This window comes from Podarcis melisellensis (genome assembly GCF_964234715.1).
Source record: "Podarcis melisellensis genome assembly, chromosome: 10".
Lineage (NCBI taxonomy): Eukaryota > Metazoa > Chordata > Lepidosauria > Squamata > Lacertidae > Podarcis > Podarcis melisellensis.
In genome coordinates, this window is record NC_138542.1 from 47827837 (window position 1) to 47852186 (window position 24350).

Here is a 24350-nt window from a genome sequence, read left to right on the forward strand (position 1 = left end):
TGAGCTCTGCACACAGCAGACCCAGCCACAAACGACAAGCCCACAAGTTTGAGCTGAGACCAAGCTTGCCGGCAAGATGAGGAGGAGGAGGAAGAGGTGACATTTTCCAGGGTTAATGCCTTGGTTAGCTTTGGTAGCAATTCCACGCCTCCACAAATGCAGAAATAGTCTGACTCTTGAGGAGATCATCGCACCATCGCAACCCTAACAAAAACAAGGAGCCAACGGTGGTTGCCATATTCGTATCTTAATGTCACATGGATGTTCCTGGCACTGAAACAGGAATTGAGATAGAGGAACAGAAGCCGGGATGACTGGAAATGGTTGCTGGGGATCAGAGTCCTCTAAGAAGATAAATGGCCCCTCTAATCCAGTCTTCTTCTTCTTCTTCTTCTTCTTTTTGAAATGAAATCCTGTGATGCTCTAATCCAGTCTTCTAACCTCACAGTGGCCAACCAGATGCTTGTATAATGCCAGCAGCAGCACTCAATCCACCTGTGATTGTCAGCAACTGGTATTCAGAATCATAGAACTTTAGCGTTGGAAGGGGCCACAAGGGTCATCTAGTCCAACCCCTTGCAATGCAGGAATGTGGGACTCAAACCCACAACCCTGAGATTAAGAGTCCCATGCTCTACCAACAGCACCTCCAATATGGTACGTGGACTCCAGCCATCATGGCTGGTGGCTATCAATAACCTGATCCTCCATGGATTTGTCTAATCCTCTTTTAAAGACATCCCAGTTGGTGACCATCAATACCTTATGTGGGAGCAAATGCCGTAGTTTAACTATGTGTTGTGTCCCGTCTCTCCCCCCCCCTTCAATCTGTCAGCAACATTCAGCTTCATTGGATGTCCCTGAGTTCGAGCGTTATGAGAGGGAGAAAAACTTCTTATCCACTTCCCCACACTTTGAATAGTCTTATACACCTCTATCGTGTCCCCTTGCCTTTTTTTTCTAACCTAAGAAGGCCCAAAGATAATCTCCTTTCCTATAGGAGAGTTGCTTCAACCCCTCAAGTTACTTTGGTTGCCCTTAAACTTTGAACCTTCCCAGCTCTACAAGGATCCTTTGTAAGGTGAGGCAACCAGAATGTAGATTTGTACAACTACATTATATTAGCAGGGTTTTCGTTTTGCAAATGGTTCAACATTTACATCCTGCACCAGGTCTTGGGTGCCCCTTAAGTTAAGGGTTGCATCCCCTCTAGTCAGTTTCATGACCAAATGTTCCAGGGCACAGTCATTGCAGGCATCTAAAACATTTATCTCTTTGTCCTGACCGGAACATAGGCAATTATCCAGTCTAAACAATTAAAGCACCTGAAGTCACTGATTATTGCAGCACTTCCTCGATTGCAAAACGTAGCAGAAAAAGTGGTCTCATTTTCCATTTCCAAGATGAACAGGGTTAATATTGGGGGGGGGGGTTACTAAGTGATGCACAATTTTGACTTCCAGCAACTTCCGGAGTATTTCTTGAAGTTGACCATTTACAGGTATGGAACTACAGACTGAGCTGTGCGTATTCCGTGCTTACAGATCCAAGTCTAGAATTGGGAACTGGGCGTGCATGTTAATATCTTGAGAATTTCGACTTTTTTTAAAAAAGCAATTTCCTAGCCCTCAAGACAAAACATTTAGAATTAGGCGGACAGTGCTGCCAAAGCAGAGTAAAACTTCTGTGCCTTTACAACTAGGAGTGGTAGAGTAAAACTAATAAAAAACAAGCGTATTTGCATAATATAGAGCACAGAATTCAGCTTTTCTCAAAATAGTATTTTGGTGTTTTTTTTTAAAAAGCAGAGTACACACAGTAGTGACCGTGTCTAAGGTAGTGAGGATCAAGACAGGGTTAAGTGGAGAAAAGACAAAGGCCTGCAAGTGAGAGATAAGCAGAGCATGGGATCCTCGTGCCCTTTCAATCAAGTCCTGACTAATGCGCTTCAGGAAAGAAATTGTTTTATTTCCCATTAATACAGCAGATTTCACACAGAGTCTATTTTAAAGTCCTTTTCCATAGGCAGAATTTTCACCAAAAATATATATACAAGCCTGTTTCAAGAACCAAACCAAACCGAATCTAGAAAGGGGTCAAAGAGAACCCTGAAAGAGAGACCAGAAAGTAAAAGTATCCAGTCACAGCAGAACCCCACTTCAGAAAGGCTTTCCTACCAAAAGGAGATAATTGTTGTCAGAAACAGGGGCGTAAGCCCCCTGGGCAAAACATCGTTCTTCACAATCCCACCCACTGCTCTCAACCGTAAAGCTCAAGTCCACCTGCCGGGAAGCAGCCTGTTCAGTAACTTGCTGAGGCCTCACTCCCACTCAGGCTTGAGGAGAACTCAAGTCAGTCAGAGTGGGCGCTTGCTAGCCCAAATCCTGTGAGCACACCAGTTGGTGGGTGGGAGAAGAGGGGCAGCTTCAGCTGGCAAAGGTCTGTGGGGAAACAGACATTGTTATGGCAACTCTTTCCTCCTCAGCGCCCTCCTCCCAAGTACCAGGCCTGTGCCATATTTAGCTGTGAAATGCAGGAGCTCCACAGTGCCACACAGGCAATATAGTGGGCCCCTCTTCACCCTGTAGGCAGCCTCTCGGTATTGTCGGCTTCCTCTCCCAGAAAGGAGAGGAGAGTGTGGACTACGACCCCTCCCTTGCAGCTGCACAACAGGCCGCAACTACCAACCCTTTGAACGTAAGGCATAATAGACGAGGCACACTACCCGCTTTCTTCCTCGCCCATCCCATTAGCTGAGTCAGACTCGGCTCACTGGTGGCTCATTCAGCATGGGGAGCGTTAGCCCACGGCCATGATCCAGCCCAGGGTGAAGGAAAGGCCTCGTGAGCAAAACAGACCCAAACACCCTCCTGTTGTGTCAAGGCTGTTTTGCCAGCGGAGTCGTGAACAGGCGCCAACAACTAGGCCTCCGGTGGCAAAACGGTGGTGCCTTTTGCCCCATCTGAGACCCCAGCCCAGCTTCGTGTTGCGACACAGGGAAGCAGAGCGAGGGGCATCGTTCCCAAGTATCAAGCTTGTGTGTGGGCAGGGTGGAGTGTGAAAAGAGCTGAAGGTTGGGAAGGGGGGGTCAGGTCCAACATAACCTTAAGCAGGAAAGAGGAGGGGAAACGGTCCCAGGAGTCTCTCCCCGGACTTCTCGGAGCTGATCGTGACCGCCCTCTTCCGTGGGGGGAAAAGCAAGAGCTGGGAGAGCAAGGTGAGAGGAGGGGGCTCAGAAACCAAGTTAGAAGAACGGAGAACAACTCACTCAACCAGCCCTGCCCCCACCAACCCCAGCGGGCCTCCCCTCAGCCCACTGTCCTCCACACACAGCCTACGGCCAGCTGCCAGCCATTCCAGTCTGAGAGCTTGGTCTGAGGGCCAGCCAGCTCTGGGAAAGCTCTTGTCCTAGAGGCGGCAGGATCCTTTGAAGCCAGACGCAGTGCAGCAACGGCAGCAACTAAAGGTCGCCCCATGACTCTGGAGGGGGGAACTGGTCCACGTCGCCCATTTCATTGTAGGTTCGGTCGGCCATGGTGAAGGTCAGCTTGTATCGTAGTCTTACTTTCTCCTAGACAGAGGGAAAGATGAGCAACAGGTGAGGTTTCCCTTCTTATGGGGTGCCTCTTGCGCTCAGGGGGTTGTGCTTAAGGGTTTACTACAGGCATCTGGGAAAAAGGTGGCGGACTCGAAGCGCAGCTGCCCTGATCCCGCAGGGCTCTTAATAAAGGAGGGAGGGGGAAGAAAAAATGCTGGCAGGGCATTAGCAGTTTGACGCTGATAGGACAAGAAATGCCGCCCACCCTACCCCTCTGCCGAGGTGCCATTACCTTCTGTGGGTTAGCAAGCAGGAGGACCTGGGTGATTGCAGTGGGGGGCACAATAGGGTTGAATGCCGGGAGCTCTGTCCCCGAGGGTGGCTGCAGCTTCACTTTCATCACCTACAGAAACGAGAGTGCATTAGGAGGATTCAGTGACTGACCTGAAGCTGTCAAAGACTGGAGAATCTCATAAACCTACTTCTAAGCAGCCAAGATGGAAAGATCACCTGGTTAGAGTCTTCCAAGCTCCATCTCCATCTATGCTGCTGTGAAAACAGCTCCTCCTAGTGCCCAGAACCTTGATTTAATGCAATAATCTGGGAGCTTTGGCTCAGGATTTAAGAAACCTGGCTCTTTCTTTTTCACAGTGGATGGCAGGAAATGTAAACCGGACCAATACTTTTCCCGATCTTTGACTGCTTTAGAGGGCAGGGTCCTCACATTTGGTGTTCCAAATACAGCTAATCTTTTCAATACAAGTGCCAATATACATAGAATCATAGAACTGTACAGTTGCAAGAGACACAACCCCCTGCAATGCCAAGAATCTTTTTGCCCAATGTGGGTCTCAGACCCACAACCCTTGAGATGATGCTGGACTACAATTTCCTGCCATCCGCATTCCTGACCACTGGCCATGCTGGCTGAGGATGATGGGAATTGAAGCCCAACGCTGGTCCCACACCGCTGGCATGGGGACTGGCAGCAAATGACCGCTGGGCCAAAATTTGAAATTGTCTTGTATAAAACAGACCACTGGCAGACAAAGCCCATGGACATCTTTTTTCAACTAGCAGCAGGACTCCAAGGTCTCAGGCAGGATCTTCCCTGTTTTAGCTCTGATATTTCAAGATCCTTTTAACAGGAGATGCCCGGGGAATGAACCTGAGACCTTCTGAAAATAAAGCATGGTTATTACCACAGAGCTACACCACCTCCCACTCCTAAGTTATCAAAAACAGACACAAGAGGAATGTATGAAGATTGCACAGGTAGTGTTCATGGGGCCCTGGGAAGGGTTGCAGGCCTGTTGTCTTCCTCCACCTTCTCAAAGCAGTGTGGAGTAGCGGTTAGTGTGTTGCACTAGAACCTGTTTATAATAGGAGTTACTTTTTAAATTGCTTTTAGTGATATTTATCTGTGGTTTGGGTTGCATCTGTTTTAATTCATGCTGTGAGTTGCTTTGCATCCTGCACCAAAAGGAAGTCAGGATATGAATGAAGTAAGTCAATAAAATACCTTGGGGACGGCAGACTGAAAGATGATGTTCCTAATGGGCAAGGGGGCTGTGCTGAGCATGGAGATGACCACTACTAGCACATCAGGCCGGTCAGGCAGAGAGTCCTTGGCAAAGTGGAAAAGGACGCGGAATCCATGCTGGTCATACACTGTCACCGGCAGGATGTTGCCTGGAGCAAAGACATACCAGGAGAACCACAAAACAGAAAAGAGGATTGGTTCATTCCACAGAAGCAAACAATTCATCTGCTGGCTAAATGCAATTACACGCTGGGCATTATAACATTTGAATCACAGAATTGCAGAGTTGGAAGGGACCTCGAGGGTCTTCTAGTCCACCCCTCTGCAATGCAGGAATTCTGCCCCCAGTTGTCCCTGGGTGGACTCAAGCCACCAACCTTCTGGTTAGCTGCCAGAAACACTGACCCATTGTGCTGCCACAGGCGCCCCCTAGAGCCCAGACAAGGCTGAGAACAGCTTGTAACTCAATCTCCTTCTTTAATGCTGTTTGAGTTAATAACGCATCCTTTCTCAGATACAGCAAAGGCTGGCAACAACAGGTTTGTAAAGAGGCAAAGACACGTCAATTTCAATACTGAAAAGCAGATCATAAGTCCTTCCCCACAGTCTCCTCCCAGCCAGGGCCATCTTTACCCTGGGGTGCAAGGGGTGCAGGGCGCCCAAGTGCCAAATTCTGGGGGGCACCAGGCGCCCGCCACTGGAGCTGCCTAAGCTCTTAACTGTTTACCTGTTATGAAATAATAAATAATTTTGAGCAAGCTAGAAAAACAAAACACATATATACCTAGGCATTACCGAAATGTATACCTACCGTTTCACTAAAGGACTTCGGCTTTGTGCACTCATTTACTAAAGACACGCTGAGCTAGCAGCGGTGCTTATCCTTCACAACGGTGGCGCTTGTCATTCACAACCATGCCGTGCACGCAAAATCAACTCTTACATCAAAATATTATGTTACGCATTGTATTGAGCTGCTATGCAGCGGCACCTTTGACACGAATGATGTTTCGCTAAACTCCCAGCTAACACTTAGCCTCTAAAAGTCGGGGCAAGTGAAGATGCTTCGCAACAGGTGCAGAAGACCTTCTTGGGCTGAGATTTATTTACAAGAAGGGTTTCAACACATGGCGGCCTCCTGTATATGTGCTCTTTCCTACCAGTCCATCAGAGAGCTGAGAAGAACTAGGAGAGCCACCACCTTGCATCCTGGAGTCCAACACCTTGCTAGGAGGTAAGATTCATCAACCCACCCTGGCGAAGATCAAGCCCCTTCCACCCATCTGAGAGAAAAAGTGCTTGCAGAATGAATAGCCCCAAGTATCTCAAGCAGCTGAGCCAAGCCACCTGTCCCAGGGTAAGGCCACCCTCCACCTCTGCCCAGACTCACTTGGTTTGATGGATTCCAGAGGCACCGTGACGTTTGTCAGTGAGATTTCCAGAGGGGATGTTGAAGCAGGGAGACCCGCTGTGGGGAGTGTGGCTCCAGAAGGTGTTGGGGGCCCCCGAGGGACTGCGGCAGGTGCTGGCTGCTCGGAGGACAGGGGCAAAGGGGCAGGAGGGTTTGAAGAGAGGCTTGGGAAGAGAGGCAGGGCGCTGCTGGTGCTCACAGCTGGGCTGGAAGTGCTCTTGTTTTGGAGGTCGCGCAGTGTCAACCGTGGCGGGGGCTGCTTCTCCCTGCAAAGTGGGCAAGAGAGACACAAGCTGTTGAGAGAAGGAGCAGGAAGACGGGCTTCCACTTCAGCCAGAAGCTGCTCTCCCTCCTCGCAGCCGGCCCTTCCCCACCTTGCTTCCTACCATCTGACTTGCAGAGACTCTGGGGGAAGAGACTGTTGCATCAAAGTCTTGCCCAGCAGATCCAGGTCATCCATGCCGCTGGCGGCAGCAGGAGGTGTCGTAGCAGGTGGTCCAGTATCAGCTTTCCCCGTTGGGGTGGGTGGGACTGGGGGCACGCCAAGTTCAGGGCTGTCAGAAGACTGCAGTGGAAAGAGAAGAACTAACAGCAATGCAACCAAGAGCAAGCAAACTGAAGCAAAATCCCTTGGCAGGGAGATCAGCAGTATTACCACCCAGTACAAAGAACACAGTTCAATACATGGCCTTTGACACACGATGACAGCTCTGGCAAACTACTGTGATCCTGCTTCAGAACACAGCTGGAAGGACTGCAGTGGTTTGCAAGTTTGTACATTTCCACAGAGCAGACTTGCACAAGCCCCATACTGACAGCACCACTCAAGGAATGATGGGGATGATGGGAATGTTATTACTACAAGGTTTGGCGCTGACGCATGGAGCTAAAAAGGGGGTCCCATACATACCAACAATGCAGCAGTCAGAGATTAATGTGCACTCTCAAGCAATAGAGGGAAACGCCTGTTCACCCACAAAAATAAGAGGCAACTCTCCATTTGCTGGAGACTTCATATGATGAAGGGAAGCTGCAGCCTCAAGCTACTTCCATCCTTTTCTCTCCACTCCAAGAAAGCAGGACTTCCCCTTCCTCTCACAAAGACCACTAGGAGCAGGGAGATTGGTTTTCATGTGCAATGGAGCTTTGTTCTAGTCCGACTGAAAGTTCCCCCCATTCCCAGTTGAAGAGCCAACATCCTGAAGTGGTAGTAGATGATGAGAACTACCTCAGAATTTACAGCATTTCCTTCATACGTTACTTCTACATAGAAACCACATGCACACACACATTGCCATATTCAATGATTGTACATATGTATGCATGTTTCCCCACCACCAGCCCTTGTACACATGCTGTGGGAATATAGTCAGTTTCAGTTCTTCAGAATACGCACTCTGAGCAAAAATACACCCATGCAATCTTCAGTTGTGATCATCCACGTGCAGGTTTCATAGGACAAATCCAGTGGAGAAAATGAATAGTTTGGCCTTACAGGTGACCTTCTTTCCTCCTTGAAAAACCTGCAGCATCAGCTGCAGTTCTTCTCCCATCCCAAAAGCGTTCTGAATTCTCTTCAAAAGAAATTAATATTTTCTAAAAACCAAGCCCTTACCTGAAAATTGTTCCAGCCACTGTTATCTGTACCCTGGGCTGAGGGAGTTGCTGGATCATTAAGCCCTAGAGAGGAGAAGAAAAAGATAAAGGAGATCCCATGATGGCAGAATGGAGAATCCACAGAGCGTAGGACCAGGCAGAGGTTTGTAAACTGTATCTTGTCTTTGGAACACCCTTTCAGGGAAGGCCACCTCTCATCTTCCTTAATGGCCTTCTGCAAACTGGTAGAGCCTTCCTTGGGCTCTGAGGTGCTCTCTTACAGAATGGTGGTGGGTGGGTGTGTTTTTAAAGATTACTGTTGTATTCTGTTATTTCCTGCTCCTGTTTCACTTTTACCCTGCAATAGTTGTTTTAGATTGTTAACATGTGGTTTTTGTCCTTGTCTTTAAAGGTGTTGAGCTCTATGGAGGGCAGAAGGGGTAGTGTTTTAAATAAATATGTACAGCAGAGAAACTGGAGGAGGTCCTTCCCTATTCCCACCTGGTTTGGTGGAGAAACTAACCAGTTTCCCCCTTACATTTCATGATCACAAACATCTTCCCGTTTTGCCCAGCCCCATTCCGCGTACTCCTTGAACGCCAGACACTTTCCATTTCCCGGTGGCTTCAGAGTTTCCCTGGACTCACCTAATGACATGAGCTCGTCATCCAGCAGAGAGACGGAGCTGGTCTGCTCTGGCACAGAAGTTGCTGAGCCACCACTTGAGAAGCTTGGTAAGGCTGGGTAGGAGGGGCTTGTGGTTGGCATGTCGAGTCCGGATAGATCCAGAAGTGCTGAAGTGCTGCCTATGAGAAGAGGCAAGCAAGTCAATTATGCTAGTTAGATGCTTGTTCCACAGTCCCCCGTTTCCTATATTTTCTGCTCAGCTGACCCAGCCCTATTGCCAAGACCTTCCTCCTTCCACTTCCGTAATTGGATGCCCAACCAATTTCACTTGGCACTATTTCGTGGTCAGGTTCTTGCTTTGGAAAGGACAAAGCAAAACCTTCCCTTTAGGGCAGTCCGTTCCTCGGGCTTCCTTACCTGGGAGACAACCAGCCGCAGTCTCACCATTGATCTCCTCTCCTTTCACAAGCTGCTTGTACAGGTTGATCACTTGTGTCAGGTTGTCATTGGCTTGCAAAATTTCCGCTGCAACAGGAGGACAAAGATGATGATCACAGGGTGCCCCAGCACCCCATTATTCAACAAGAATGTGGGTGAATGTTGAAACCTAAAACTCGATTTTCCACAACAAGAAGGTACCGCATTGCTAAAAGCATGTAGATGGCTACTGAGAGTTAGATTGTCATCCTGGTGGGTCTACTGATGCAATTAAAGTACAGTCTTAGCTTATCCAGTTCTGAAATTTGGAATATTTTCTCAAGGACCTCCACCCACTCATCCAAGTAGCCTGTCCTGAACTGCTCAGCATGAGGTGGAAGTAGGGAAGCTGGGGGGTGGGAATGGGTAAGAATAGGAAGGCCCTTGTCACTACCTAAGGTGGCAGACTGCATTTACCTAGTGCCTCATCGTTGTCCTCTGTATCACTAGCAAGCCGAAAAAGCATGGGCCTCATGCGCTCACAACGCTGGTACAGCTCCTACAATGGGGAAAGAGTCGGGTTTCATAATATGCTCTCTTGGGGTTATATACAGCAGGGATGGGGAACTGCAGCAGAGGTCGCAATCTGGCTCACAAGTTCGTTTCCCCCACCAAGTCTAACGCACCTGCCCGCATTTGATATCACAGGCGATGTCACGTGCGGGTCAGGTAGAGAAATGGCACAAGGAACACCTGGGAACCTTAAAAAATGCTTCTGGCTGCTCCTTGACAAAGGAGACTTGCTGTCAGTGGCAATCACAGGACTGGCCCCGGACAGCAAGCCCAGCTGAGATCAACAGTTAGAGCAAGATCCAAAGCAGGGCTTGCTTTCAGTGCAAATATTCCTTTGCACTGCCAACCTGAATTCAAGCAAGCAACGCAAAGGATCTTCCCCAGCAGGTGGAACTCAATTCATGCCCACAAAGGAAATCTGTTACATTGGATCACCTGATGTCATTGTGACGCCAGGATTGACAGGTCCTGCCCACTTGTCAAAATAGCCTGCGAGGGTGGGGGATGGTCAGGATCTAGACCTCCAGCTGAAACCTGCTCCCCGCTCCTGATATACAGTCTAAAAACACAATTGTTTTGTATTTGGGGAGGTTTCTGAAATTCTTGTAATTATATTTATGGTTTGTGTCAATTTGAAATCATCATTAATTTCACCAAGTCCAGCTGAAGGAACTACAGTTGTACCTTGGATCTTGAACACCTTGCGAGTCAAAGGTTTTGGCTCCGGAACACTGCAAACCCAGGTGGTGTTCCGGTTTGTGAACGTTCTTTGGAACTCAAATGTCCAACACAACTTCCATGGCTTCGATTGGTTGCAGGAGCTTCCTGCAGCCAACCAGAAGCCGCACCTTGGTTTCCGAACGTTTTGGAAGTTGAACGGACTTCCAGAACAGATTCCGTTTGACTTCCGAGGTACCACTGTAAAAAGCTCCCACAACTAGGACAGCTCTTTTCTTACTTTCATTAGGTCCTCGCTGCTCTCGGTCGTCTCCCCTTTGCTGTAGTTATTCACCATCTCAGTCAGGAGCTTCACATTGTTGTTCACCTCCTCAATGGCGTTCACCCTCTTGGAGATCTTCTCCATTCGCTTTTGGTCCTGGAAGAAGTGGAAGGGTGAGAGCAGCTGGGATTTCTTCCTTACCCCTCTGGAAAACTCAGAATAAGTGGCCCACTTTCTGGAATGCCACGTGGAAGGGACTCTGGTTTGGACAGTGATTTGAGACCCTCCAGTTTTACATCACCGACACCGCTGCATGCTGGGAGAATGCCACAACACCCTGGACACTGGGGAACATTACCCAGCTGCATTATAGAAAACTATTACAGCTCCTTTTACAGCAGCAAACTGTACTTCTGAAGCTCAAGAATCTCTTTCCCCCTCCACTCCTCAGCACAACAGCAAAGTACAACCTAGGAACAGGTAAAAACACACCACCCATTTTCTTGTTCTGCTCCAGCCAGGTATTTTACTGTTCCTCCCCTCAACCCAATGTGGACGGAGGGACGAGGGCTTGACACAGAATGGAATCCGGGTTTGAATCCCTGCGCAGATATGCAACTCACTACCTGAACTACGTCACAGGGTTGCCGTGGGGATACGACTGTGCTCTAAGATCCCTTGGAAAAGAGCAGAATGGCACACAAACGGCACAAACCTGGAGGTGGAAAGAGTTCTCAGTGGGGAAAGCTTACCTCCTGAACCATCTCTTTGATAAGTTTGTTGGCAGCCCGGAGGTCCTCAGGGTGGGAGCTTTTGAGCAGGCGAGCCAGCATCTGCAAAGGCACATAGATCAGAGGAAAGCAGGCCTGAGGGGCAAACAGGCTGCTCTGGGAGCATTTCTGTACCCCTGCCTTACAGCTTGTAACCACTTAGCCCAACAACTATATACTGGGACCTGCCAGAACCCTAAGGATCCCCTTGTTTGGCAGTTCCAGGCAGGCGGCAAAAACAAGAGGTCTCTTGAACCCACCACACATGGTTGGTAGCTTACATTTAGCTTGGTAGCCTGCTATAACATTCCAGTCTCTTAGCAACAAAGTAGGAAATTAAGATGTTTAAAGGGAATACAGGGGGAAATTCCACCATTTTTGCGGGAGACTTTTGCCTGTTACTGCAGGGGAAACAAACTGCAGCAGGTAAGAAATTCAGAAAATTTAAAGGGGCTGATAGAGGCTCCTTCTGCACCTGGAAGTATTTCCCCCAGTTAACCTTGAGAAAGCGGAAAACTCTATCTTGGATGAACAAGAAAAATGAGAAAAGTTTAAAGTCATCTATTTAGTGCTTACTTTGGACTTCTCTTCATCATCAAAGATGACATTCTTTGGCCTGGGAGGAGGCAGCGGAAAGGGGGCATCGTCCGGCAACTTGGGGTCACATTTGACAATCCCTGCAAGCAAACAGCAGTTTTTACCAACTTAAAGGTCTCTGCATTTCTCATGGTTTTTGTTATGGAATAACAATGACAGGGGAATGTTCAGTTCTTAATACAGTGGTACCTCGGGTTACATAAGCTTCAGGTTACATACCCCGCTAACCCAGAAATAGTGCTTCAGGTTAAGAACTTTGCTTCAGGATGAGAACAGAAATCGTGTTCCGGCAGCGTGGCGGCAGCAGGAGGGCCCATTAGCTAAAGTGGTGCTTCAGGTTAAGAACAGTTTCAGGTTAAGTACAGACCTCCGGATCGAATTAAGTACTTAACCCGAGGTACCACTGTACTATCCTTCCAGTGCTGCTGATGTGCAGTTCATGATTTTTTTTTAAATGCCAAAACGTTAACCAATATGGTGTAGTGGTTAGAGAGGGTTGGACTAGCCCCTGAGAGACCAGGGTTCAAACTCCTAATCAGAAATAGGTGACATTGGGCATGTCACAATTTCTCAACCTAACCTACTTCACAGGGCTGCTGTGAAGGTGACATGGGGGGGGGAGAGAACCAGGTATACCACCTTGAGTTCCCTGGAGGCAAAGTTGGGAAATAAAATGTAAAAAACAAATAAATAAAGCTTGACAAACTACATTCTTCTGCATCAGAACACATAGCTGGGGACGGGTTGGGGAAGCCATGGATTCTCTGGGCTCAGAAAGGGTCTCTCACCTTGTTTTTTCAGCATCTGATAGGCCTCTGTAATCTTCACTTCATGGGGCAGACCCAACGTCCAACTATACAACAGCTCCAAGATCTTGGATTTCACTTTCTCTGGGGTTCGGCTTCCTAGATACTGAGGGAAACAAGCACACACCCACATCAAACATGACGGGACTTAGAGGAGGAATTTATATTGGGAGAAAGGCTTGCACTGTGGTCCCAGAGAGCTTTGTAACAAGCTCAAGGTGACATTTTGTGTACTTGGTTGGAGTGGAAAGTGAGGATTTACCCCTTTGCTGTATTTTGAAAGTTAAGGAGTCCAGACCAAACCATCTGTAGCTGCTGGCAGAATGGAATCTGATCTCTACTTCAGCACTCTCACAAAGGGAGAAGGGGGATTCAAATGCCAAGCTGAGGCTTTCTGTAAGCATGAGTGAGGACACAAATCAAAGGAACAAATAAAAGACATATTCTGTCAAGCAGCTCTGGATTTCCCACGCTATTGCCATAAAGCCAATGTATATCCCTAAATTGCCTTCTACTGCTCTGGAATCCAAGTCTGCTGAAAAGTCTGCATGGCGTAAAACAGTTTCTTCTTTGCTGTTTTAATGAAGCCTATGTCGCCACCCCTCTTGTTCCTGCCACACCACCGATGGGACTCACCTTGGGCGACACCACCTTGATGAGCTCGTTAAGGAAGCGGAACTTGCCTACTTCGTCATGGAAGCGTTTGCCACAGCTTTTCATACAGGCTTCCAGCACCTGTGCATGGGCAAGACAGCAGGGAGTGAGCACGGATATCTAACCCCCAGGAGGCCCTAATCCCATTCCCTGCTTCAGGGTGCAATAGAACAGAGGGCTGGGAAGCTATTTAGAACAGGGCACAAACAGCACCCTATGAAGTATACGTACCAGAAGACATCACACGTTTCTTCCCATTTTTTAAAAAATGTACTACCTTGTTTATCATTTTGTCCTCCAGATGCCCATACTCACAGCAGTGAACCTCATCATTGTGCTTTACATTGATGTTTGGCTGAATCCAGCCAGTAAATCTACTCCAGCTATTAATAGGGTCCCTTGGAGACCTATTTTAAGCTCCCACGTGGCTCCCTGTAAAAGTTACCTTCCCTATCTCACAGGGCTGGAAATAATCAAAGGGAATCCCATCTGAACTCAATGCAGAATTGGTCACCACTTCCCGACACCTCTGGGGTACACCTCTGAGTAGGGCTGAATCTCCTTATCCCAGGCATAGGGAACCTATGGCCCTCCAGGTGTTTGTTCCTATCATCCTTGCATTCCCTTCATGCATAATGACATAACCAGTCAATGCAATGTGTTGATCAATGTTTGCTGTTCCCAGAGACTCAAAAGATCCTGCCCTCCTCCGCTGCTGTGTGCACAGGTGAGTAGAATTCATTAGACACACTGAATGCTGCAAGAGTATCCTTATTAGGCACCTGATCCCATATTTCACATGTCAATAGTCAGATGAGAATTTACTCTTTCCCAAGCTCTTATGTGCCAATTGCATTTACTCTTGCTAGAATCCGAATCTAGCATTCTATCACATCAGCAGAAGGCACCCTGGTCATAGTCCCCTCAATTCATGTTACAAGACGAATGTAAGGAGGGGGGCTGGAAGAAATAACAGGGATTTTCCAGTTGTGACTATAAACTTCATTTTAAATAGAACACCATTTGAGGCATTTTTATTCGGATGTTTTAAAATTGAGCGTTTATGAATTTCTTTTTAATGTGATATTTCTAAGTACCCTCATTTTTGTTTGGCAATTTATTTAGCATTTCCGCCCATTTAATTATAAGCACTTTTATTGTTCCTAACCATCTAAAGCAACTGTTTTGTGTGGATGGGGAACAAATCCCATATGCCATAACCGTAATGCACAATTGCCACAGGCAAGGCAAGTTCCTAGTCGTCATGGCTGTAAAGAAGCATTCAACAAGAGAAATGCAGTTTCTCAAAGGAGCTCAGATATTTTGAAAGAAAATAATCCCATGACTTCAAGGAGCTGGCTCATGACTCTCAAGAGGTGGTATGAAGAGGAGCAGGACCAGAATAATTGGACTTGTGAAAAAGTACTTGTCTCACTCGCCATCATGCCAGAATTACTCACTGAAGATAAAATTCAAAAGATGGGATGCTTTGTGAGACATCACAGAAGTGGAGAAAAAAATATATATTGGCTGTGATTCACTTTTTCATCATGCAACTGTTTACATAAGACAACTGTTTACATCTCAATAACTATGACTTAAAACAACTCTTCTACAATGCTTCAATGTGTGTCCAAGAAAAGTACCATTACTAGCCCTTGTATGCACTGTTTTCAATTTATTTACTTCTTAAATAGTCCAAGAGCCAATGTCAAGAAAATACGAGTTCAAAAATTTGAGACTGAAGTCAGGTTCCATGGTGTAAAATAATGGAAGAGAATACTTAAGTCACGGATGAAAAGACCTTCATTAGGGTGGAAAACATAACTGGCTAGAATACTTCCTAAATAATATGTAAGGGTGGGGGAATCCTCTTCCACTTTATATAGGACAGCACTGGCTTTATGAGCATGTGGGAAGTGCTGTGTATGAAAGACTGTGATAGAAGAGCCAAGACAAAAAACCATGTGTGGCGTAAGCAAATGATTTTTTATTCACGATCTTTACGTTTGTCCATCTGAGGATCAGAAATTAGCCTAGGAAATCTATTTGTTCTTAATCTCTTTGGAGGCAGTAGTGGGAGGACTGGGAAAACTTCCTTCCCTGCAATGTGAGAGTTGGTTCACTTGTTTCTCTTATCTGATTTTTCATTGAGATGTACATAGTGTACATAATCATCAGGTCCATTCAAGCCCCAATTCTATACTGATCCTGTGTCTAGAACTAGAATCAGTTGTAACTTGCCAAAGTGTTTCAATGGAGGCTGTTGGCTTGAGCAAGTTTTTCACCACTCCTCTGGGCCAACACTCCCCACATCATCCCTGAACATAGCTGTCAACTTTTCCCTTTTCTTGTGAGGAATCCTATTCGGAATAAAAAAAGGGAAAAGTTGACAGCTATGTCCTTGAAGTGCTGAAAACAATGGGACTAGAGTGCCTCTTCCGAAATACTCAGAATCCCATGAGAAAACAAAAGCATCTGGCAAAACTATCTGACCTGCTGCTATACAGTGGGGGGACTCATCAACCCTCCTGAGCCAACTGCCTCCGCCTTCGAATAGATTCGTGTTAAGCTTTGGTCAACCCCTGCCCAAGGCTGCATCCAAAACGTAGTTATGACACCCCAGACTGAGATATTCACACAGAAACTTCACCTCCCTCCTTCCAGCCTTTAGTCCAGGTGTGGGGAACCTTTGGCCCTCCAACTGCAGCTGAACTAAAACTCCACAACATCCCTGACCATTGGCCATTCTTGCTAGGGCTGACTGGAGTTGTGGTTCATCAACATCGGGAGGGCCAACTGTTCCACACGCCTGCTTTAGCTAAAACTGGCAGGAAATGGTTCACAACCTCTTACCGTAAGAGCCTGAATGGCTTCCCATTCTTGTGGAGACTGGATCTTGTGGGCTAGAAGTCGAGTGGCAAGCGGTGGGCTGAATGATAAGACACAGGAATGGTTACTGAAGGACTTGCTGCTGTGATAAAGATCTTGTTGTGAAAACACTTGGGGCAAATGGTCTGGCTTTAACTCCTGTGTGTGCTGCAGTTTGCAGGACCTGTTGGACGCCTCCTTTTACTCGCGTGTTCATTTTATTTCACAGTCCAATTAGCTCCAGCAACTTCAGCACACTTTTGATGCAGTTTGGTTTACAGCACTCTCCAGCTACAGCAGAATTGGGCTTGCAGCCAAGACACCCAGCCACTGTCTCAGCCTGTCCCTCCTAGCTCAGCTGATCCCATTAGCAGTTGTTGTTAGGCAGCCCCCAGAGGCCAGGCAGCAGCAGCATCTGAAGCAACTGAGGTTGCCTAGGTTTCTGAAATGGAATTGCCCCTGACAGATCAGCGGTTTTGGCATTTTATTGAAAGGCTTTATGTAATTTACTGTGGTTTCCCAGACCCTAATTTCAAGGTCTCAGGTTTGGAAGATATGTAGCAGCAGTAATTTGAAATACATTAGAAGTAATTTGAAATCGTAGTAATTAGAGCAGATTATAGGTCAAATTGGTTTTCTGTTGCTCCAGAGTAGGTGTAGCCAACATGGTGCCCTCTAAGTGATGCTGGACTACAAATCTCATCATCCCTTTCCATGCTGGCTGGGGTCTGAATAGTCTATCCCATGATGAATTCATAATCCTAATTTAAGACCTTAGTCAAAGACTCCAGTAACCCAGAATGGCCACACTGTGAAACCTGACTCACTACTGACAAAGAGAGGTGTGCCATGTTCCCATTTCCTTATACACTATCTGTTTATTATAGCCCACCCACACAGCACAGCAATTCTTTTTTGCAATCTGCTAAATCCCCATAGCATTTAAACAGGTTTACCCCACACAATGTATTTCTCTAACTCTGCATTCACACTGTGCCATCAAACCTTTTCAGATCTGATTTTGTGCATACCCATCCAATAAACCATGTCTTCTTTAACTAATTCCTTTTTCTATTTGTCATTCCATCATCCCCCAATTCCTGACTACTTCACAAAGAAGTGGGTTTCCATTTTTAATATCTAACACCCCCCCAAATGTTATCCCAATGAGAGGAAACAGTTTCATGTAAAATAAGAAAATGAACCAAAGTCTTAGGACATCAATGTACAAATGAAGGGCGGGGGAATGACAAAACACAAAACCAGAAGAGCAGAAACAACAGGGTGCTGGTGCAGCCATATGCTTCTTCTGAAAGCTTTTCTAGAAGCCCCTCATTTAACCAGTTATTTGGAGTGACTCAGGCTACTTCTTGAGTGGCATCCACAGACAAAACAGTTAATCTATCTATAATCTGTAGGGCAACAGATTAGGTATACTAACCCCTCTAGTTCCTTATTGAGCTGGTCACAGAAAGCATTAATGCTGTCCCATTCCAGGTCCTTGTTCAGAGGATTGGTAGCTCTATCTGAATTGATAAAGAAAAGAAAAACTTCTGTCAAGAGCAGATCTTACCTGCAAGGGGAACAACAGTTTCCCAGAGTGGTTTTCCAACGGTATCCCACATAAAGGGAAGTTTTAAAAAAGACAGTTTCCTGCAAGGGTGCCACGACATACAGTGGGAATTAGGCAACTGAAAGAGGCCATAACTCAGGAAAGGAGCACATGTCGTGCACGCAAAAAGTCCCACGTTCCATCCCTAGCACCACTGCTTGGAAAGCTCTTTCAAAGCAGGATTAGAAAAGATCTGCGAGTGCCATCCACAGTATGACTCAATCTAGATAGCTCCATATGATCATGAATGAGATCTGGGACTGGAGGATAGAGTGGTTCAGTCTAGCTCCTCAGCTCTTGGGAAGATGACATACCCACATTTTCACCAGCTTACATTATTAAGTATCATGTTAAAAAAATGAACTGAAATGAAGCTGCATTAAGGACCAGATGCTCACCATAGCCAAAATAACTACACTGGGTTTTGTTTGTTTGTTTGTTATTTTGCTTTCATCTTGGTATACCTAATCAACAATCTTCTGGCACAAGAAGAACAACATGCCTTTTTATAATGATCAACCAACTAGGTTAATCCTAAAGCATTAATCAAGCCGCTTTGGAGAACAGAATGACACAATGATCTCAGTATGGATAGATAATAAAAGGGGCAGAAATAAGCTCTAGAAAAGATATACAGCTTAAAGACCAACAACCATATTGTGACAGAAGTTTTCACGGACCAGAACTCACTCTCGTGTGAAATGGATGTAGTCCTTCAAAGTGGATAGCCCCCAAATGAAACCTGTCCACTTCATTTTGGGGTCGATTGTTAGCCCAAGCTAATGTCTCTTTCCCTGTCAATTCAAGTGCAAATTATGGGTGATATCCAATCTTACTCACACTCAAGTGCAGAACCAGGGAGATCAGTGGACTTAACTTTCAAGTATGACTTCACTGGGTATTGCCTATGTCTCTGAATGTATTTTAAGCACCTCTTGCTACTTTACCACCAGAGCTGACAAGAGTGTGGTAGGAGAGGCGTCTCTTCCCCTCTCTTTCAGTGGCTGCGCACATTTGAAAGTTATGTTTTTATTATGACTTTTTTTTTGCACTGGATCAGATCGTTATAAGGTGTGTGATCTTTGTTGTGTGCATGTGTAAACCGCCTTGAGTATGGTAATATAAAAAGGCGGTTTACCAATTAGAAATGAAATGGGGAAAATAATAATTCTAGGTGCGCTTGGCTGCAGAGCAAGCCTACTGAATCCAACAGCACTTTACTTGGGGTGCGTATTCCTGGGACACGCCTGCACATTCTCACGTTACGAACTGTGTGGGTCGGGGCCGGGGAGCAAAGCATCCCGGCGATTGGCGAGGAAACAAAAAGCGAGAAGGGGGGCGTCTGGGCTGCTACCTGGCCCAGAGCTCCCGAGCTCCGTTCCCCGGTGAGCGTTAGGCCCAGGGCAACGATTCCCCTCAGGACCAGCACTTGCGGCTCCGGGTGGGGCTAGAAATCCCCGAGGGGGCCCCTCCCCCCCCCGCACTCACTGATCCTCGACTCCAATGTCTCCGCCTCCATGCCAGGCTCCATCTGCTCCCGGTCTTCCCTCGCCGCCGCGGCCTCCCGGCTAAAGACGCGACGTCCCTGCCGCCCTCCCGCTCCGGCGGCGCGGAGCCATAGAGAAGGAACTGCTCCAGAGAACAGTCTAGAGAGTGGGCCGTTCTTGGAACTATAGACAGCCGCGGAAGTGAGGGCTAGAGCGCCCCCGGGAGCGGGGTTTTAAAAAAAAAGAACCAAAGAAAAACCAACAACCCCGTCCGCCGCTTCCTCCTCCGAGTCACTGAGGTTGACAGGCTGGGCCTAGAGCGTCCCCGAGGGCGGAAGTGAAATGGGCACCGAGCGCGGTTGATATCCGTATGACGAGTTTACGAGTAGCGTAAACTTCCTGGGCCGCGGCGGAAACGACCGGAGCCGGAAGCCTGGCATAAGGGCCGGGATAGTCCTAGACGAGAGAAAGGAAAACACAATGGTTTTCAAGTCCTATCTTGGAGATTGGTTTTTCACCTCTATGGTACAACGCGGAAGCCGCTGACGGGACATCATAGAGGAATAACGCCTGGGCCTAGAACGTCTCAAGCTGCGCGTCTATGATTTGCCACAGCTTGTGTCAAGGTGGTTGGTGGCCTTTGATTGGAGCGCGACGGCTTCCGCGAGAGAGACGGGAAGGGCGGGGCGGGGGAGACGTAGGGAGTAACCTCCGCTCTGAGTCCCGTGTCCTTGTTTGAAAATTTACAGAGAGGAAAGGGCGCATAGCTGCCATAGGGCGTTGCTATCACGGAGGCGGGGTTATGAGTGGCGCGGTTTGATTGGTCGACGGCGGGAAAGGGCGTGGCTAAGGGAGAGAGCCGGTGGGAGCCGTTCTGTAACGTCTGAAGGCGTTCTCCGTGTTGGTCTGTCACCTTTGTGGGGCGCATTCATGGCAAAAATGCGCCTGGCCAGTAAAGCAACACAAAGGCCTCTTTTAAGGGACCTGCCAGTATTCGCAAAGTGGCACTGGAGGCACGAGGGTCCGCATAAGCGTCCAGGGTGATTTGAATCGGTTGATTCGGCGCCAGGAAAACACATTGTTTCTATATTTTTATTTATTTATTAATTATTTTTTATAAAAGCAAGCAAGTTAAATTTAGAGGCGGTCTCACAATTCGCCTGGAGTGATGAGTAGGGCTGCCATACGTCTTGATTTTTGAGGACACGACCTGGAATTCGCGTCCGAAAAAACCTCAACAAAGCTAAACAACTTTCTGGTGTCCTGGTTTTTACTTTTTGAAATATGGCAACCCTAGTGATGAGGCCCATTGAATACAATGGACATGCATTTTTTTTAATGCATTTTTAGTTGGCTGTTCAACTAATAGAGAGCTTCCAATATGATTTTTCTAGCTATATATAAAATTTTAAAATTAAACAGTGAAATGCCACTTAAAGGAGCATTGTAGCACTATGATGCCTTTTGATTTATTTACAAGAGGGGACTTTCCAGTCACTGACATTTTTTGCAAGGTAATTAAAGGTGTTGAGCAGAAAGGCGTTTTCCTCTTTAGCTGGTCCCATGTCCCTCTCCCGCAGTTTGATGAAATGACTCCTGTAGATGAGAAATGAAGGAGAGGCCTGGCAGCCCCATTTCTCTCCTTTAGAGCCTAATAGAAAGACTATTGAGCTGTCAGCTTAGGGAGGAACCCAGTGGAACTGGTACTCTGTTCATAACTGATGGAGATACCCTGCTGGCCCATATCTGACTAGATATGTATAGGATTACACATGGGGTTGTTAAGCAGTATCTTAAGGTCCTTGGAAGATTAGCTTGAAAAGATAATATTCTTTAAAATTATTGCATGTCAGCTTTTTGAGTTACACACCATTCTTATTCTCCATTTCATACATTTTTATCTTTAATGAAAAGTTCAGGACAATATTTAGTCTATTCCCCATATTTAAAGTTCAGCAGTGGGCAAAACACAACCCCTCCACCCTGCGGAAACTGCTGTTCTTCATTTAAGTGTCACTGTTAGTAAAAAATGCAATTTGGACTCCAGTCAGTGTAAATATGAGAAATATTAAGGTTGAGGTGCTTTCAGTTCTTGTATCCCTCCCTTTAAAAAGTATACAGAATATATTTTCAAATGATCACAGAACTGTCCATAGTTTCCAGGTTTTTGTGTTTAAATGTTTTTGGGGGTTTTTATTGCTTAATTCTAGGAAAGAAGGAAAGGGTCACCTTGTCCACTGCTGGACATGAATAGGGTAGCAAAATGACTGCAGTGGAGTCAATTATTGGGTTTTTAAGACTGGGAAAACCTCAGCAAGAGAACAGCTCCTCTGGGGGCTCATGTAATCTTTTTAGACTCAGGGATGGAGATCTTGTAGCGCTTCAAATGTTGCTGGACTCTCATTCTTCTCTGGCCATCAGACATGCAGCTAGGGTGATGGGAATTGGAGTTGAACCACAGATTCCCCACTGCCGTCCTTGACTACAGAAGGCAACTGCACTGCCATCAGATGCAACCCATGAAACAAATCTGTCCCTATTTCTCCAGCACATAAATCACCGTAGATGGAATTATATCTGCCTCCACATTTTAGGAATCTTGCTTCCCGTTTATTTCCATGTTACCTCTCCTTGTCAGTAACACCCCGTCACCGCACTGGATAAATGTAATAGAAAAGCAGGTATAAATAATGGATGATACTCAACTAAGTTAAACTTGAAGCAGATTCATTGAAATCCATAGGCTTATGATTAACATTGGATATCGCCCAGTAATGTACTCAGTCACAGTGTCACTTTGTCATGTCGCCACTTTGTTTCTGATAGACCACTTCCAGTTATCAATTAAGTAACTATTCTATCTCTCTGTTTAGTATTCAACCCCTTTCTCTGAAATACAAGATACACATTTGTTGGAGGCAGGCAGGTGCGCTAGAGGTCTGCTGGTCTGATAGTACAATGATTTCTTGGCTTCTCTGCTGTTTCCGAGAGCTCAAGCAGCTAGGATCATATCTAATGCATCTCTTTGCTTCCTTCTGAGTAGAATAATAATGCTGCTAGTGTTATTTACTGCAGTAATTGAAAATGATGTGCCCGAGACCTTAAATGAACCAGAAGCTGGAAATTGGAAAGTTAAGGCTTTGGCAGCAGTGCCAAGTTGGCTACTCTGAGCTTGTGTATTACGGTATTAAAATATTCACACCATCTGCAAGGCTATAACAATGACTCCTTCTAATGGAAGTGCAGGGGGCTTAGTCACAGATGCTAGTGCAACCTTAAAGGGACTCTGACCCTATCATTTGAGCCAAATGAGTCTGTAACAAGTTCAGATGGTGAGCTTGCCTCAGCTTCTCAACAGATTACATTGAGGAGGTTTGATGTAGTTCAAAATGGGTGTTTTCTTGCCTGTTGCTGGAGAGGCCAATGTAAGGTTAAAATGATAGAAAGAAAAAATGGGATATGATAACCCATTGACAGTCAGCAAATGTGCATAAGAACCAAGGTAGGAAGAGAGGATGACATGAAGTTGAGTATTGTGGAGGACTGAGGGTACTAAGTCATTTACAGATAATGCAACTATATCCCAAGGGTCCTTTGTTGAAAGCTGCAGCAGAAAAGAATGTAGGAAGTTTCCCAATGTGAAGAAGTTTGTTTTGTCAGCAACACTGCTTTGTGAATAGTCATAGTAAGAAAACTGATGAATCAAACACATCGTGAAATGTGCCATTTCCCCATTTCTGGCTCAAAAAAGTGGTTGAGTTTTCTTCCAGTTTGGAGGGCAATTTTGTTCCTCCTTCGAAACAGAGGGAGTTAAACAATCCCGGGGGGGGGGGGGACAAGCCATTTTATAAGCTATTTGTCCTTCTTCTCCTTCAGCCTCAATAATCTAGTCTGGCTGTAATTATGACACTTAATAAAAATTGCTTTCCTTTTCTCTGCTCTAGCAGTCCTGGAGGAACATTGTATGTTAACTCTGTGAAGTGCTTTTAATTTAATGCCCGGAAGAGGTGCCAGCTCCACTCCTGCAGAGTCCTCCATTTGCAGATGGACACAGCCTAATGGAGAGAACGGCTCCAAGTATCTCACCTATTTAGATGTGATGGAGCAGAATGTAGATCCAGTATGTTTAGCATTGACATCTCTAAGGCCTGTTCAGTCACAAAAGAAGCATCCCTTCACAGTCATCTGAGATAGTGAGCTTGGTCCAGAGAGCAACCTGAGAAAGTTAAGCAGATCTAGGTCTGGTCAGCGCCTGCATAAGAGACTCACAACTGCACCAGCTACAGCAGGAGTCAGCAAACTTTCTCAGCAGGGGGCCGGTACACTGTCCATCAGACCTTGTGGGGGGCCAGACTATATTTTTTTTTGAGGGGGAAATGAACGAATCCCTATGCCCCACAAATAACCCAGAATTGCATTTTAAATAAAAGCACACATTCTATTCATGTAAAAACACCAGGCAGGCCCCACAAATAACCCAGAGATACATTTTAAATAAAAGGACACATTCTACTCATGTAAAAACACGCTGATTCCCAGACCGTCCGCAGGCCGGATTTAGAAGGTGATTGGGTCGGATCTGGCCCCCAGGCCTTATGTTGCCTACCCATGAACTACAGGTCTTTGCAGGAAATATGAGATAGAAATGCAGTGGAGGATAAGGCTATGCTCTGTTTCCTCTCTTGGAGGCAATATGCCTCTGAATGCCAGTTGCTGGGAATCACAATTGGGCAGAGGACAGTACCGTGTGTTCAAGTTCTCTAGTATTAAGATCTGGGTGGCAGGGGCAGGATTCAAACTCGAAGTTGGGTATGGTGCTGAATCTGATTGGCTGCTGCTTTCCACCTCCATTCCAGTGCCACCCAGAAATCTCCCTCTGCAATCCCTAGAGCAGTTTTGTACTTGTAA

General features: G+C 46.4%; 1 protein-coding gene across 1 annotated transcript; it reads right to left on the reverse strand.

Annotated features, from left to right (window-relative positions):
* Window positions 1–1947: 1947 nt before the first annotated feature.
* On the reverse strand, window positions 1948–19973 carry GGA1 (golgi associated, gamma adaptin ear containing, ARF binding protein 1). Its single transcript, XM_081928261.1, has 17 exons — window positions 19444–19973; window positions 17785–17869; window positions 16329–16404; window positions 13455–13553; window positions 12801–12924; window positions 11992–12092; window positions 11398–11478; window positions 10664–10801; window positions 9610–9691; window positions 9133–9240; window positions 8736–8894; window positions 8108–8172; window positions 6879–7057; window positions 6472–6758; window positions 5061–5230; window positions 3831–3941; window positions 1948–3571 (listed from the first exon to the last, which is right to left on the reverse strand). The coding sequence occupies exons 1-17, from the start codon at window positions 19484–19486 to the stop codon at window positions 3461–3463; spliced, it is 2019 nt and encodes a 672-aa protein (XP_081784387.1). The 5' UTR covers window positions 19487–19973; the 3' UTR covers window positions 1948–3460.
* Window positions 19974–24350: the final 4377 nt, after the last annotated feature.